This window comes from Oncorhynchus mykiss, chromosome 6, assembly GCF_013265735.2.
Source record: "Oncorhynchus mykiss isolate Arlee chromosome 6, USDA_OmykA_1.1, whole genome shotgun sequence".
NCBI classification, from domain to species: Eukaryota; Metazoa; Chordata; class Actinopteri; order Salmoniformes; family Salmonidae; genus Oncorhynchus; species Oncorhynchus mykiss.
Window position 1 is genome coordinate 33,131,696 of NC_048570.1, and position 17,462 is coordinate 33,149,157.

General features: G+C 45.1%; 1 protein-coding gene across 4 annotated transcripts in view; it reads left to right on the top strand.

The window, feature by feature from the left end:
• The first annotated feature begins 3,586 nt into the window (after window positions 1–3,586).
• LOC110525799 (histone-lysine N-methyltransferase NSD3) overlaps window positions 3,587–17,462 on the top strand; it is a 29,905-nt gene continuing 16,029 nt past the window's right edge. Inside the window, exons 1-15 of one of the 4 annotated variants that reach the window (XM_036979944.1) lie at window positions 3,587–3,936; window positions 6,100–7,163; window positions 7,484–7,643; window positions 7,753–7,907; window positions 8,227–8,850; window positions 8,960–9,107; window positions 9,227–9,327; window positions 9,473–9,518; window positions 9,653–9,783; window positions 9,886–10,011; window positions 11,364–11,490; window positions 12,061–12,264; window positions 12,416–12,595; window positions 15,051–15,197; window positions 17,168–17,324. In XM_036979944.1, coding sequence (XP_036835839.1) covers window positions 6,144–7,163; window positions 7,484–7,643; window positions 7,753–7,907; window positions 8,227–8,850; window positions 8,960–9,107; window positions 9,227–9,327; window positions 9,473–9,518; window positions 9,653–9,783; window positions 9,886–10,011; window positions 11,364–11,490; window positions 12,061–12,264; window positions 12,416–12,595; window positions 15,051–15,197; window positions 17,168–17,324 — 3,326 coding nt within the window. In that variant the 5' untranslated portion in view covers window positions 3,587–3,936; window positions 6,100–6,143. The remainder of the gene's footprint in view (window positions 3,937–6,099; window positions 7,164–7,483; window positions 7,644–7,752; window positions 7,908–8,226; window positions 8,851–8,959; window positions 9,108–9,226; window positions 9,328–9,472; window positions 9,519–9,652; window positions 9,784–9,885; window positions 10,012–11,363; window positions 11,491–12,060; window positions 12,265–12,415; window positions 12,596–15,050; window positions 15,198–17,167; window positions 17,325–17,462) is intronic. The other 3 variants (XM_036979945.1, XM_036979946.1, XM_036979947.1) reach the window with 3 other exon arrangements.

Sequence of the window (17,462 nt, forward strand, 5' to 3'; positions counted from 1 at the left end):
AGCGCTTGCAACTTCAGGGTTATGGGTTCGATTGTTGGTTTGACCAACTGGCAAGTGTCTTCACTGACAGTTTCAAACTCTCCCTGACCGAGTCTGTAATACCTACATGTTTCAAGCAGACCACAATAGTGCCTGTGCCCAAGAAAGCGAAGGTAACCTGCCTAAATGATTACCGCCCCGTAGCACTCACGTCGGTAGCCATGAAGTGCTTTGAAAGGCTGGTCATGGCTCACATCAACAGCATCCTCCCGGATACCCTAGACCCACTCCAATTTGCATACCGTCCCAACAGATCCACAGATGACACAATCTCAATCGCACTCCACACTGCCCTTTCCCAACTGGACAAAAGGAACACCTATGTAAGAATGCTGTTCATTGACTACAGCTCAGCATTCAACACCATAGTGCCCACAAATCTCATAACTAAGCTAAGGACCCTGGGACTAAACACCTCCCTCTGCAACTGGATCCTTGACTTCCTGACGGGCCTCCCCCAAGTTGTAAGGGTAGGCAACAACACATATGCCATGCTGATTCTTAATGCTGGGGCACCTAAGGGGTGTGTGCTTAGTCCCCTCCTATACTCCCTGTTCACCTACGACTGCATGGCCAAACACGACTCCAACACCATCATTAAGTTTGCTGACAACCCAACAGTTGTAGGCCTGATCACCAACAATGATGAGACAGCCTATAGGGAGGAGGACAGGTGACAGGAAAACAACCTCTCCCTCGATGTGAGCAAGCGAAAGGAGCAAATCGTGGACTACAGGAAAAGGCAGGCCAAACAGGCCCCCATTGACATCGAAGGGGCTGTAGTGGAGCGGGTTGAGAGTTTCAAGTTCCTTGGTGTCCACATCACCAACAAACTATCATGGTCCAAACACACCAAGACAGCCGTGAAGAGGGCACGACAACACCTTTTCCCCCCTAGGAGACTGAAAAGATTTGGCATGGGTCCCCAGATCCTCAAAAAGTTATACAGCTGTATCCTGACCGGTTGCATCACTGCCTGGTATGGCAACTGCTCTGCATCTGACTGTAAGGCGCTACAGAGGGTAGTACGTACGGCCCAGTACCTCACTGGAGCCAAGCTTCCTACCATCCAGGACCTATATACCAGGTGGTGTCAGAGGAAGGCCCAAAAAATGGTCAGAGACTCCAGTCACCTATAGGCTGTCCTCTCTGCAACCGCACAGCAAGCGGTACCGGAGTGCCAAGTCTAGGACCAAAAGGATCCTTAACAGCTTCTACCCCCAAGCCATAAGACTGCTCAACAATTAATCAAATGGCCACCCGGACTATTTACATTTACCCCCCCCCCCCCCCCCCCCCCCCCTTGTTTCTACCCAGCTGATACTCACTGTTTATTATCTATGCATAGTCACTTTACCCCTACCTACATGTACAAAACTCGACTAACCTGTAACCCTGCACATTGACTCAGTACCAGTACCCTCTCTATATAGCCTCATTATTGTTATTTTTTATTGTGTTACTTTTTATTTTACTATTTTTACTTTAGTTTATTTAGTAAATATTTTATTATCTCTTTCTTGAATTGCATTGTTGGTTAAGAGCTTGTAAGTAAGGTCTGTTGTCGTGCACCTGTTGTATTCAGAGCATGTGACAAATAACATTTAATTGTATTTTATTCCCACGGGGACTAGTACAAAAAAGTATGAAAATGGATGCACTCACTACTGTAAGTCACTCTGGATAAGAGTGTCTGCTAAATTAGTCAAATGTAAATGTAATTCAGATCATCATGGGGGATCAACCAATGAATTATACTTGTGAGTAAACATTCCAGAACTGCAGGTGCCAGTATATTGCCAGCCTTGGCTTTATACCTGTTCAAACAACACGCTCCAGGGGGCAGTATCCACCCTTTCAGTTTGTTTACCAACTCATAGAAGTAGTGATGGGCATTCCGTCTCTTTTCAGTGAGCGGGCTTGTTCTGCTCAGCTCACCAAAAAGAGCTGGCTCTTTTAGCTCCCAAATGGCTCTTTAAAAAAAATATGTTTTGTATTTTTCAAGTCAAACAGTTTGCGATAGTTTGACTATGATTGGTGTTAAAACAATTCTAATTAACTTATTAAAGGAAGTCATACTCTACCTTAACCACAATGTATTTAAAAATGCATTGGTTTGTTATGAAAAGGAATGCTATTAAACATTTGCATTTAATGTATAACTTTTTAATGTGCATATAAATCTAAACATTCAAAACGAATAGAATCTGAACAGCATAATAGAATATTGCACCATATCAAAGCAAAATAAATAACAATTTGCAAAACTGCAGCGTCCCACAAATTGAAATAAATGTAAAAAATAAGGATGCTATTACACATGTGCATTTAAAGTATAACTTTTTTAATGTCAAATTGCAGCATCCCACAAATTGAAATACATTTTAAAAATAAGGATGCTATTACACATGTGCATTTAAAGTATAACTTTTTAATGTATATAAACAAAGTGCATTACATTTAACAATTCAAAACGAATACAATCTGAACAACACAGTAATAGAATTGTGTCACCATATCAAAGAAAAATAAATAACAATGTGCAAAACTCCAACATCGCACTTAAAAAATTAAACGGGTCCCTCTTTTCTCTCTCTTCTTTATTGCCATGTTATAACCAGCAGCACACAGCAATGCTGACCATATTTTTATTTTATGAGAGTTGCATTCAGAAATGCAAGCTGCCTCACTTTCGAGGGGCTGATGCGGTTTCTTCTCTCAGTAATTATTTGTCCCGTTTTCGAGAAGCCCTCTCATAGGGAACGGATGTGGCCACTATGCAGAGTCTCCCTGTCATGATTTAAGTAAGCCGTGGGTTGACAGAGGCCTTGTTCTTCCACCAGCTCAGAGGATCTGCAGATCTTTCAGAATGAATGTGTGTGCGCTTGAGCATTTAGGCCTATATTATTTTATTTATTTTTTGGTTCTTTGAATTAGTTAATTTTATTCATTTAAATATTTTGATTCTTCATATCTTAATTTTTGTAGATTTCTATAAGTTGATTCGGCTGTTCTGATATGCGAGCTGGCTCCCAACGTTCACCTACAAGAGCCGGCTCCTTTAAAAGCGAACGACCCATCACTACATAGAAGTTGTAGAAGAAGAAAATTGACTACTTCAAAATAGAGATGGCCTCAATAGAGCTGCCCGCGCGCTCACAGACACCATCACGGTAGAGATACAATATTGCAATCTCTATACAACTATATTGGTTTAGGAAACCACAGAGCTTCCTGGGCCCTTATAAGACCAATTATCCATTCACGCAATAATTGATAGGTGCTACCTGCCGCTACCATATTATCATCAACCGACATCGGTTGTTTAATACACATTTGTAGTCTCTTATAATTGATGTATTTTCACCATGAATTGGCCTAATCAACCTAACCTAGGCTAGATTATTAAAATATTTGCTTATATTTCACTGCATTTTATTTTTCCTTGTTTCTTTGTAGACCTACATATATTTGTGTGCTGCTCCTTTTCTCCGATGGAATGGAACTACACATCCCGATGTGCGCCTGGTTGTGTGACCCCCCGCCAATCGAGAGCGTGTGATTTGGCGCTGAGCGAGATAGACAAGGCCCAAAGCAGGGTGATTTTGTTACAGCTAGAGGAAGAGGGAGCAAGCGAAATTAAAATACAGAAGGGGCGAGATTTATACATAATTCCCACCTAGGTTCCGCAAAATACTAGGCCCCCTTAGGTTCTACAGCCAATAGACAAGACTTGGGGACCGAGCAGTGGCTGTAAATTGGCCCTATTAAAGAATTGCGTTAGAAACGGGGAGGCCTGCACTCTGTCCGAATATTTTTTTATTTGATCTCTTTTTGTAAATTGCTCAAAGAAGCGCAGATATCTGGTGTATGTGTTTAGAATGGGACACGCTGAAGGTATTGGCATTTTTATTTTACTACATCTCGCGACTCAGCATTTCGTTCTACGTTCTCTCTCTTGTTGATAATCAGCTTGCTGTCATTATCGTAGCGGTACATTTAGTCGTGTAGATTTAGGGTATTGTTATATCCTCGTTTTTTTCAAACGAATGATTGATGTGTATAATCACGGTAGACAATTTTGTTTAGAGGTGCAATGGCAGCCATATTGGTAACAATGTATAGCTTCGTTTGCCATCGTGTTTCTAGTCGTCTGGATTGTATTGAAATGGCAACAAATCAATGTGTTAACATTGCGGACGTGTCAGAATACAAGCACATCATCTCGGCGTTTGATGCGTGTTTTTATATTGACAAGGAACATTATATTTGATTTGCCAGTGTTCATGCAAGCTAGCCACGCTAGCTAACTTAACACATAGCATCAGAACGATGCACAGCACCGCTAATAATGATGCAGTTCAATCACTCAGTGAAACAATGTAACGATATTTCAGTCTGTCTGTGCTTCGTTTTCCTCAATAAAATGACCCCAGTGGTACGGTGTCTCAATTCGTGTATGCAAAGCTGGACTGCGTGATCTACATTACTTTATATTCTCATCCAGCAGCTGTGATACACATTAATAAGTTGTTTTCCCGTATATCACCTTGTGAATGGCATTAAAGGCTGCTTAATCTGAATCAAATCAAGGTTTAGTCTACACCAAAAAGGACATCGATTCAAGGTTATTTTGTGCATATAACAAAGTTATGACACTTTAAATTTTCTATTTCAATATGACACTGTTCAATTTCGGAATCCATATTCATGCATTATCACTGTACTTCTTTCTGTCTCAGCCAGGGCATGGTCATCTTGATCCTTAGGCTACCCTGTCACACCTTTACACCCAGAGCAGTTTGACTTCTGGGTGAAATGCTTAGTGCTTGCCTATACTGTAATAGTACATTGCATCGATTGGTGATGGTTTAAGATCCAACAATAGGATTTCTTTAAAAGTGATTTGAAGGATTTTCCCTATTTTGGCAGAGGCAAAAACAAATGCATTTATTAGGTCCATGCAGTCTATTTATACTGTGTGAACTGACCAGGGAAAAACTCTGATACTGTAGGCTGTCACTGTATTGTACCCATATAGGCTATCATGAAATGGTTTTTCCTGATCAGGTCGCGGGGTCAGAATAACTACAACAGAGGTCCATTTTTGAATAACCACAACATTGCCCATTACCAAGCAATCCATTCCTTATGAGTCGTTCAGAGCTGATAATTGTCTGCTGTCTGAGTGATGAGTTGAACTCTTTGGCTGTGTTTACACAGGCAGCCTATAATTTGGATATTTTTCCACTAATTGGTCTTTTGACCAATCAGATCAGCTCCTTTGCCAATAATTGGGCAAAAGATCAGAATTGGGCTACTTGTGTAAACACAGCCATTGGCACACTTGAGGTTGGCTCTACACAACTGGCAGGGATCTATACCATTAGACAGACATTACACAGAGATACTGTGTCCCCAGAGATGTCTATGGCAGCCTAGCTCACTCAGTCAGTGTTTCCCAAAACTGTGCTCTCCCCGAGGGGCAGACAAGCTAGCTCAACCGGGGTTTTGAGACAAGAATTTGTAATGACAGATTTTGTAGGCCTGTATGTCTTTAAGACATTTTTTCTCATAGCTTGCTTGATGATCAACATTTTGGTCATCTGTACATGGACATTTATCAGTTGACTATAAGCACACGTGAATGAGAGAAAAAAAACATGGGCAATAGCGAAGCATTCAGCAGACCTTTTTTTAAAATTCAGTGCACACTGTGCAGGGAGCACTTAGATCTTATCATGGGAAAGACTAGAGATTTCTAGTATGTAAAACTGGAGATCAGTTTCATTATTTAATGTAGGAAGGGGATATAGCACAAGCTCTCCTCAGAACAGTCTGTCTTTCCTTACCAGTAGGATTAGATTAGAATAGACAGTTCAGTTATCATACTGTATGTCACTTTATTCCTCTGACTGTGATGATTGATTAAATGTTCTTACCTTATCAAAAAAGAGATGCACAGTTGTAGATCTGATTATGTTGTCTTTCAGTCATCATCCTCTCAATTTCCCCTTAACATCATATCAACCCCTGTCCTATATCTTGGTCATCCTCCAGGTCCAGCCAGAGAAAAGGACAGTTAAGGATGCAGGAGCACAACAATGGATTTCTCCTTCTCTTTCATGCAAGGGATCATGGGAAATACAATTCAGCAACCCCCTCAGCTCATTGACTCAGCCAACATCCGACAGGAGGGCGCCTACGACACCGGCAGCGATGCGGGCGAGGACGGAGCCCCCTCCTACGACGCTGCCCTGGAGGCAGAGTTCTCCTACCCGCCCTCTGCCTCCGAAGACATGCCACCGGTCTCCAATGGTTACCCCCCTGGGCTGGGCCTGTACGAGCCCCAGGCCAAGTTCTCCATGTACCCCCAGTTCCCCAACGGCTCGGCCAATGGATACGGGGCCATCCGGGGCTATGGCGAACACTGCCTCATGCCTGGGGAGGGAACGGTCCTGAGGGCCCCTATCCTCCAGGAGAGATCCCCCTCCCCTATATCTCCTCCACCTTCACACCACCCCCATCTCCATCACCCTCACCACCACCATTCTCATCACTACCACCCTCAACTTCACCCACACAGCCCTCCACCCCTGCCCTCCCAACACCACCTCAACCCGCCACCTCACCGCATGTCCCATGTGCTCCCTCCTCCCCCGTTACTCCTGCCCTCCACCAGCCCTCCCCTGTCCCTGCTGGACAGCACCCCCCCCTCTCACCCTTCTCACACCCCCTCTGCTCCCTCCATCGGGGTCCTGAAGAAAACCAGCTCTCCAGAGATCAAGCTAAAGATCATAAAGAAGTACCAGAACGGGAGGGAGCTGTTTGAGTCTGCGTTGTGTGGAGATCTGCTGCAGGAGTCCCAGGCCAGCGAGGCCTCTCAGAGCCACCGCAGACACGAGAGGAAGAAGGAGAAGAGGAAAAAGACCGTCAGGGAGCAAGAAGAAGGGCAGGACCAGGAGCAGCTACAAGAGGGCACTGTAGGGCAGGCCAGGGACATCCAGACCCAGCTACAGCTCCAGACTCACACCCCGGCCCAGACCCAACCACAGGAGCTGCCTGTGGGGCAGACAGAGAAGCCACAGAAGACCCCCATCAAAGCAGAGCCCGAGACACCTAAGGTATGTGTTGGTTTGCTGCTAGTCTGTCGGTTAAGGTCATCCAGTTAAATTGAGTCACTGTTCAGTACTAAAAGAGTAACTGTTTCAACAGTTTCAGACTTCAGACATCTGATCAAACATATCTATATCATTGTGTTTACTTGATACCTACCTACACAAATAGCTAGCTAGAACAAAGTGTTAATAAGATAAAAATTCATTAAAAATATGTATTATTGCTTACACCCATCTGATTCTTTTAGATCTACAGAAAGTGTCTTGGGGTTTGGGCATGACTCCTGTCACTAACTGAGTGTGTTTTTTCTCCCCCTGTACTGTAGGTCCAGAAGCAGTACCCTACAGTGATAACCGGTACAGGCTGCTGTAAGGACCACGAGGTGGGGGACCTGGTGTGGGCCAAGGTGGGCACCTACCCCTGGTGGCCCTGCATGGTCTCCTGTGACCCCCAGATGAACGTCCACACACGCATCAACACCCGGGGTAAAAAAATAATTTGACTCGTGTCTTCTTCCAGGTGTCCAGAACCTGTAAAGATAACTGGTTAAAAGCCTCTAACCGCCGTCTGTCTGTGTTCTTCCTGGCCCTCCAGGTCACAGGGAGTACCATGTGCAGTTCTTTGGCAGCGTGGCGGAGCGGGCCTGGGTCCATGAGAAGAGGGTGGTCATGTACCAGGGGGAGCACCAGTTTGATGAGCTGCAGGCTGAGACACTACGCAAGACTACCAACACCGCAGAGAGACACAAGGTAGAGACACAGCACTGCCTGGCCTGACAGTATACCCTCCTCACACTCTTGACACCGGTTTAATGGGCGAAGGGCTGGCCTGTTTCGAAGCTCACACCATGACTTTTCTCCAAACATGAGATTTATGTAGTTGTGTACATATGTACGGTATATGGGATTGTAGGTAATGTAATGGGTATGTATGGGATTAAGCTGGTGTAGTGATTATGTTTAGCTGTTTTCGGCTATATCGAAGGAAGGGCCTACTAAACTTGGTTGAGTGCGCTGACTTGATAAGAGTGTCTTCAAAATGTTAATAAAATGTGTGCGTTTGTGTCAGCTGATGAAGCCCTTCCCCCAGAGAGAGCGTGCTCAGTGGGAGGTGGGCGTCGGCCATGCGGAGGATGCCTTCCTGATGACTCAGCAGGAACGTATCGACAACTACACCTTCATCTACGTCGACCCCGACCCCAATGCTCCTCCGCCCATCAAGAAGACCCCCACCAGGGTGGCCGGTCGCACCCAACGTTCTTCTATCGCAACAAGTAAGAAAGAAGAAGTGGCAGTGACATCACCGGACCGGGCGGAGCCCTCCAGAAGACAGCCTCGTAGGCAGTGTAGTGTTCCTAATGCAGACGACCCAGCCGACCCCCAGACCTCAGAGAAAGACCAGAGCCGGGACCCTGGCCAGCCCAGCCCCCCAGCTCGGGAGGCCCTGTCTAAGGCAGGGGGAACCCAGGAGTCCCCTGCCCCTGTCCGGGCCTGGAAGACAGCCGCTGCCAGGAAGTTGCTGCCTCTTTCCATTACCATGAAGAAACTAAATGTGGAGATCACCAAGTGTGACCAAGTGTGGCCTCTTCTGCAGAGGAAAGCCCTGCCCTCACCACGTCGAGAGAGGGAGAGAGAGGCGGAGAGGGAGGAGGGAGAAGGCCGACAGGCTGACCTGGGATACTGCTCACCAGAGGTGGGTGCTCTATATTGGTCTAGACGCCCTAGTTGACAATGGTGGTGAATGTTGTTGTTGCTCTAAACTGAATTGAAACATTGTTTCTAAGTGGATTTTTTGTCTCCAGCAGGGCTGTGGAGTTAAACCAGAACCCAGTCCAGACGAGGAGGAGAAGAGGGATGAGGGAGAGGAGAAAGAGGACAGGGAGGAGAGAAGTGACCAGGAAGCACCACAGCACACCTCCTGTCCTGGGTCTCAGCACAGCACTCCGACAGGTATGTACGTGTGTATGCACGTTTTCTGGGTCTTCTGGTGATAACTGGTGAATATTCTGTTGGTGGGAATGTGTTCCCCACCGAGCAGAGGTGTTTAACCAGGTATCTCCTTCCGGTAGGTTCTCAAGAGCGTAAGCAGCAGCGCAGGTCAGTGAGGAGCAGATCAGAGTCAGAGAAAGGCTGTGAGCCCGTCCCCAAAAAGAAGACCAAAAAGGAACAGGTACTAACCTGCTAATACCACTTACTGTTCCCCTCTGTAATGTTAACCAAACTGGTGGTTCTGTCACTCACTGCTCTAGAGGAGGATCACAATTTAACGGAGCGATCTGAAACATCCATCTCTCTCTTCCTCTCTCTCCCTGCAGGGTGAGATGGCTCCTGAGACCACTCTGAGAACAGGCTCACAGAAAGGTAGTGACTCCAGCTCTGTCCTATGACTCTCTCTTTCCCATCCTGCTCTAAGCATACTGGCTTTGTTTAACGTGTTGGGTCATAAAAAGGGAAGCAGTGTGGAGGTGTGTGTTAACCTGTGGTGTGGTGTGTAGGAGCCAGTGAGATCTCAGATGCCTGTAAGCCTCTGAAGAAACGCAGCAGAGCCTCCACAGACGTAGAGATGGCCTCCTCTCAGTACAGAGACACATCCGACTCTGACTCTAGAGGCCTGAACGACCCGCAGGTAAACACAAACACACCTCAGACCCTGACTTTAGAAGGCTAAATGACCGCAAGGTGCACACACACACACAAAGCCCACCCACTCATGCTCTCTCTTGTGTAGAGTCTGTTTGGGAAGAGTTTGGACAGTCCAGCGGCTGCAGATGCGGACGAGTCAGACAGCCAGTCAGTGGACTCCAGTCTTTCCAGACAAGGAAGCAGCACAGCCAAGATAGACACTGTCTGCCAGGTACACCACTGCAGGCCGCCTCTCCTATCCCCTCATCCTTTCTCCTCTTCTGTCTTTTCACCTCAGTTTCTCTCTTCCCCTCTCTCTGCTCTCTGTGATCATTTTAGAAGAAAGCCGAAGAAATATACACTGAACTAATATTGAAATTCAACAATTTCAAATATTTTACTGAGTTACAGTTCATATAAGGAAATCAGTCATTTGAAATAAATAAATTAGGCCCTAATGTAATCTATGGATTTCACATGACTAGGAATACAGATATGCATCTGTTGGTCACAGATATCTTTTAAAATAAAAATGTGGGGAAGTGTATCAGAAAACCGGTCAGTATCTGGTGTGACCAGCATTTACTTCATGCAGCGCAACTCATCTACTTTTGATGGAGTTGATCAGGCTGTTGAATGTTGTCCCACTCCTCTTCAATGGCTGTGCGAAGTTGCTGGATATTGGCGGGAACTGGAACACGCTGTCTACCCAGAGCATCCCAAACATGCTCATTGGGTGATGTCTGGTGAGTATGCAGGCCAGAAGAAGAACTGGGACATTTTCATCTTCCTGGAATTGTGCACAGATCCTTGCGACATGGGGCCGTGCATTATCATACTGAAACATGGTGATGACGGCGGAAGAAAGGCACGACAATGGGCCTCAGGATCTCATTAAGGTATCTCTGCATTCAAATTGCCACCGATAAGATGCAGTTGTGTGTGTTGTCTGTAGCTTGTGCCTGCCCATACCATAACCATGGGACACTCTGTTCACAACGTTGACATCAGCAAACCACTTTCCCACACAACGCCATACACACTGTCTGCCATCTGCCCGATACAGTTCAAACCTGGATTCATCTGTGAAGAGCACATTTCTCCAGCGTGCCAGTGGCCATCGAAGGTGAGAATTTGCCCACTGAAACCGGTTACGACGCCGAACTGCAGTCAGGTCAAGACCCTGTTGAGGATGACAAGCATGCAGATGAGCTTCCCTGAGACGGTTTCTGACAGTTTGTGCAGAAATCCTTCAGTTGTGCAAACCCACAGTTTCATCAGCTGTCTGGGTGGCTGGTCTCAGACGATCCCGCAGGTGAAGAAGCTGGATGTGGAGGTCCTGGACGGGCATGGTTACATGTAGTCTGCGGTTTTGAGGCCAGTTGGACGTACCGACAAATTCTCTGAAACAAAGTTGGAGGCGGCTTATGGTAGAGAAATTAACATGATGAATTCTCCAACACTTTACATATTGCATTCATATTTTTGTTCAGGGTATGTTATACTCCACTCTTCCTCTGTATAGAACTGTAAGGTGTATGTATGGAGAGGGTTGCGTGTTTCTATATCTTCCTCTATGTGTAGATCTGTGAGGTGTATGGAGAGGGTCTGGTGTCGTGTGAGGGAGACTGCTGTCGGCTGTTCCATCTGGAGTGCTTGGGTCTCGCCTCGGTACCCGAGGGCAAGTTTACCTGTCTGGAATGTAGAAACGGTGAGACATGGCATGATGTCGCAACACATACACGATGCATTTACATCCTAATCATTACTAGACCTACACTACCATTAGACAAGTTCTCTTTGATTGCTCCTTTCATCTTTACAGTATCATGTTGGCTGAAATGGTTGAAAGGATTATTGAAGTTATTCCAGGGCACGTCCTTCAACTTTGTGAATTCTGATGAAGCTATGGGTGTGAACAGAGAAGACGGCTTAAGCCCTGATTATGTAAATTACCCTACAGACAAATCTTTCTGTGTGATTTCAACTCGGCAGACATGAGAGATTACTCTGATGGAGGAATGAAGAGTAGACTGGCATTTGCCTTTTTCTCACCCCTCTGTACACACACACTCTCTCTCTGTCTGCCCCCTCCCGCTTTCTCGCTCTGCCCCCTCCCGCTTTCTCGCTCTGCCCATTCCCACTTTCTCGCTCTGACCCCTCCCACTTTCTCGCTCTTCCCCCTCCCGCTTTCTCGCTCTGCCCCCTCCGGCTCTCTCGCTCTGCCCTCTCTCTCTCTCTCTCTCTCTCTCTCTCTCTCTCTCTCTCTCGCGCTCTCTAGGCTCTCACTTGTGTTTCAGCTGTAAGGCAGGGGGAGGGGAGGTGTTGCGCTGCTCAGTGGTTGGCTGCGGGAGGTATTACCATGACGACTGCGTGCGTAAACTCCCTGGCACCGTGGGGAGTGGTACGGGCGGGGGGTTCCACTGCCCCCAGCATACCTGCGCCACCTGCTGTCTGGAGAGAGACCTGCACCAAGCCACCCAAGGTAGGGAGTCAGAACACTGGTCCAGATGAAGGAGAGGAGATGAGGAGAGGAATGGAAGTCACTTCAGGCTTTTTACATGGTCCCTCACATACTGCAGGTGTTAGTCTCTCTTTGTCTAACACTCATCTGTCCTTCCTCTCCCCATCCCCAGGGCGTATGATGCGTTGTCTGCGCTGCCCTGTTGCGTACCATACAGGGGACAGCTGCGTGGCAGCGGGTAGCATGGTCCTCACCCACCACATCATGATCTGCAGCAGCCATGGCATTGCCAAGAGGAACGGCCTCCTCTCCTCACCTGTCAATGTGAACTGGTGTTTCCTCTGTGCCCGAGGTAAGCTCTATCTCCCACCTTAGACCTCCTGTAGGGACCCACCCTGACTCACTCACCTTTGTGTCCCAAATAGCACCCTATTCCCTATATAGTGCACTACTTTTGACCAGGGCCCCTGAGCCACTGTCTCCCGAAGGGGAGCTTCCAGCTTCAGCCCCGTGGCTTCAAAATGTTTGACTGGAGGACAGAAGGAGAAGCAGTAGAGAGGGATGTGGCTTTGTCCTGCCCCTGAGACTTCTGGACACAGTGTTTGAGTGAATAGAGCCCTAGCTCCAACTCCTTCTGCTCAGGTGTAAGGGTTAGCCAGATCCCCCCCCCCCCCCCCCCCCCTCTCTCGCTCTCTGAATCTGAACCCCTCTAATCCAGTCTTCTCTTATCATTCAAACTTTGTTTATCCCCCTAGTGGTAATTGATTTGTGTGGAGGCTCAGCTGAGGAGACTACTGGTGCTGGCTGATCTTTCTCAACTCAGTGCTCCTCAGTAGTCCTCAAAACCACAGTCTCCTATCCCACGGAAAGGCGTCTGTTAGCCCTGGGCTAAGTGTAGCGTGAACGTGGCTATGCAAAGAACTGGATGTCTAACTTTGTCTAGATGAGATGGAGATTCATTCAACCTGCATGATAGTTACGATGCATTCTCCTGTTTGTAAATGTATTTGTGACATTTGACCATTACTGTTGTCTCTGTTGTACCTGATGTGGCAGTGCCTTTAGAAAGTATTCATACCCCTTGACTTATTCCACGTTGTGTTACAGCCTGAATTTAAAATGGATTAACAATAAAAATACATCTCGACCCATCGACACACAATAACCCATAATGACAAAGTAAAAACATGTTTTCAGACATGTTTGCAAATGTACTGAAAATTAAATACAGAAATATCTCATTTACATAAGTATTCACACCCCTTCAAGCTTTGTCAAGTTGTTTGTTGGTCATTGCTAGACAGCCATTTTTCAAGTCTTGCCGTAGATTTTCAAGTAGATTTAAGTCAAAACTAACTAGGCCACTCAGGAACATTCAATGTCGTCTTGGTAAGCAACTCCAGTGTATATTTGACTTTGTGTTTTAGGTTATTGTCCTGCTGAAAGGTGAATTTGTTTCCCAGTGTCTGTTGGAAAGTAGACTAAACTAGGTTTTCCTCTCGGATGTTGCCTGTGCTTAGCTTTATTCCATGTATTTTTATCCTAAAAAACTCTGTATTCCTTGCCAATGACAAGCAGACCCATATCATGATGCAGCCACCACGCTTGAAAATATTGAGTGGTACTCCATGATGTGTTGTGTTGGATTTTCCCCAAACATAACGCTTTGTATTCAGGAGAAGTTTATTTCTTTGCTTATTTTTTGTATTTCAGTTTTATGTAAGTGCAAACAGGATGCAGGTTTTGGAATATTTGTTTTCTCTACAGGCTTCCTTATTTTCCCTCGGTCATTTAAGTTAGTATTGTGGAGTAACTACTAATTTGTTGATCCATCCTCAGTTTTCTCCTTTCACAGACATCAAACTCTGTAACTGTTTTAAAGTCTCCATTGGCCTCATGGTGAAATCCCTGAGTGGTTTCCTTCCTCTCCGGCAACTGAGTTAGGAAGGACAGCTGTGTCTTTGTAGTGCCTGGGTATATTTTGAAACACCATGCAAAGTGTAATTAATAACTTCATCATGCTCAAAGGGATATTCAATGTCAGATTTTTTTTATCTACCAATAGGTGCCCTTCTTTGAGAAGCACTGGAAAACGTCCCTGTTCTTTGTGGTTGAATCTGTGTTTGAAATGAATTGCTTGACTGAGGATCCTTACAGATAATTGTATGTGTCGGGTACAGAGATCAAGTAGTCATTAAAAAAGTTGTGTTAAACACTATTATTGCCCACAGAGTGAGTTAATGCAACTTATTCTGTGACTTGTTGAGAAAATGTTTACTCCTGAACTTATTTAGGCTAGCAATAACAAAGGGGTTGAATACTTAATGACTTAAGACATTTTTGTAAACATTTCTGAAAACATTATTCTACTTTGATATTATGGGGTATTGTGTCTAAGCCAGTGACACACAATTTCAACTTCATCCATTTTAATTTCAGGCTGTAATACAACAAATGTGGAAAAGGTTGAGGGTTTCTGAAGTCACTTTAGATGTCCTGATCTGTGCTTTTACAGAGCACTCCTCTTACAAGAAATACACCTGTTTTGGATGATTAGACTTTTCTAACTGATTTGATTGCAGAATACATCGTATGTGTAGAAATATTTTGGTCTCCATGGTTACTAAAAGCAGTTGATTCTTATAACCGGAGTGTTCTGTTGGACAACTCTTTAGTTTACTTTTACTCCTCTGTTTCTCTCTCGTTTATGTGTTCTAACAGTGTATGTGTTCTTTTTCTCCTGTGGAATCATGGGTACTGTAGTCTGATTACGGCTCACCCAGTCTCTTCCTGTGTGTCTTGTGTAGGACTGTTAGTGCAGGACCTTACTGACACCATATTAAGTTCATATGCCTATAAGTCCCACTACCTTCTGACTGAGTCAAATCGTGCTGAGTTGAAATTACCTATGATTCCCTCTTCTTCGTCAGCTACCAAAAAGAATATTGGGAAAGGTAACCGAACTGTTTTACTCTCTCTCCCTTTTCCCACTGGTGCGTGTGTATGTGTTTGAATGTGTCTATACTCCCCACAGTTGATTTGATGTTCCTCCTATTGCTTTGTTCTGCCTCTAGCGTGTCAACATACAATCTGCTGCCATTAACGCTACAGCAGGGCTTAAAATAAACTTTCGGGGACCCTAACATGCACTGGTTCAGCCGGGAACCACATTGACAAAGTGTTACCGGCGTTAAAAGTGAGCAAAGCTCATCTCTGAAGCTGTGGAATGTGACTCTCCTCTCCAATACAAACACAAAAGGGGATTTGTATAAGCGGACCTCAGCACACTGTAACATAACACAACATTTGGTTTCGTCATCAGAATTGTGAAAGAGGGATGAAAAGAGCGGGTTATTTTACGCCCTGTCTGTATGAGGGGGGGGGGGTCTTGTTGCTGCTGGAGGAACACAGCTTCTCTGCTTCAGCACTTCCGAGCTTGTCCGTAATCTGAAAAACGAAGAGTTACTTTTTCTAACTGCTCACTTCTGTTTTTGAATGAAAATAATTGTCCCTCGCTTCTCTGCTGCTCTCACTGTACCGCGATCAGCCTTTACCGCGATCGGATGTTTGTGGCGGTCCTGACTTGCTGTGTTAAGGAGTTAATTGTTCCAAGAAATATTGATTCTGCGTTGAAATGCAGTTCATTCAAATAGGTTATTGTTCATGACCGGTATAATATTGCTCACAAGATTATCAATTTGATCAATAAGTCCAAACTGTCAATGTTTGAATAAGATGCTGACACTCGTCCTTCTAGTTGACATGCAATGGGAATTATTACTCATCAATGATGTTATTCATTTGACATTTAAAACACTTCCACAAACACATGTTTAAGTGAGATTCCATGAAGACTGTCTGGGGTATGTATAGTGTTGCAGAGAAGTGGAACCACCCCCTTTACAAGAAGGAGTGCATGTCAGCTTTGTGCCGTTCCTCTTATATTTTGGTAATTCTTTATTTTTTTTTTTATTTTTTTTTTTACTTAATATTTATTTGCTGATTTGTATTATCATCGGTGCTATTGCATGTGTGGTGATTGTACAAGGGGCCTGGTACTCTAAACCTGCCTGTCAGACATTCCATTACACCATTGTTGACTGACTGCTAAGGAAAAAGCAGAGGACAGCAGTAATATGAAGACTACTCTCTTTTATCAAAATGGTTTCCACAGCAGCATAGTTTTCAATAGATAAAGCAAACGTTATTATGCTGTGGGAGTTACAAGTTATTCCACCTTGAATCCTTTGGAAAAGGGCAACTTCAGGCCCATTTGATGGTCCAGTTCAAAATAAATATCTATCCTTAGACACATACCATACATATGAAAGGAGCTTATGAGTGTAAGCAATGTCACAATAGCTCTTCCAACTCTCTGGAAGACAATATTACTTACTTGGCCCAAATAATTTCTGTTGTATTGACAAGATGGTCGAGTGACCGCTCTAACAATGGAAAGACATGTCCTCAAAGATGGAAGGCAGTCAGGAGGAGGTGAGATCAGGTGGGACCATTCTAGCTGATGAGGGCAGATACGTGAGTGAGTAAAGAACAGGCACAACTCCAATAGTCATTTTTTTTTTTTGCCGAATTGCCACGTGTCCACTTATATCAGTGCATTCCTAGCGACCTAACCATTACGAAACTTGATCAAATAAGCCTCATGTAGAAAATGAGCAATTATATATTTTGTTGATCAAATTTGACACTCATTGGCCTCCATACAGTAAACCCTCTTGCTTCGCTTCTTCCTCTTTGCTTGGGCATAGCATTACTCACAGTGTATAGTGAAGGGGTTGAATGACTGGCATGCCTAAGGATAAGGTTTAGAGTGTGGTGGCCCCTATTGTCCAGGTGTGGAAGTATGTTCTCTAACCCTGTGCTGCTCTTTTCTCTATATACACACACACCTACACCCATGCAGGAGAGAAGCTGCTGTGCTGTGCGTTGTGCCCGGCGTCGTTCCACCCAGAGTGTTTGGAGATGGCGATGCCAGAGGGGGCGTGGTCCTGCAGGGAGTGCAGATCAGGAAGGAAACCCCACTACAAACAGATCGTTTGGGTCAAACTGGGAAACTACCGGTGAGTTGATGCACACCCAAAAGCTGTTGGAGAGGTGCTGGCTAATGGTATAGTAAACATATGTAAAATGATAATAATAGTTGCACACTCCAAATATTCTCCCATTAATTGAATGGATAAACACCAATGGTGTTTACC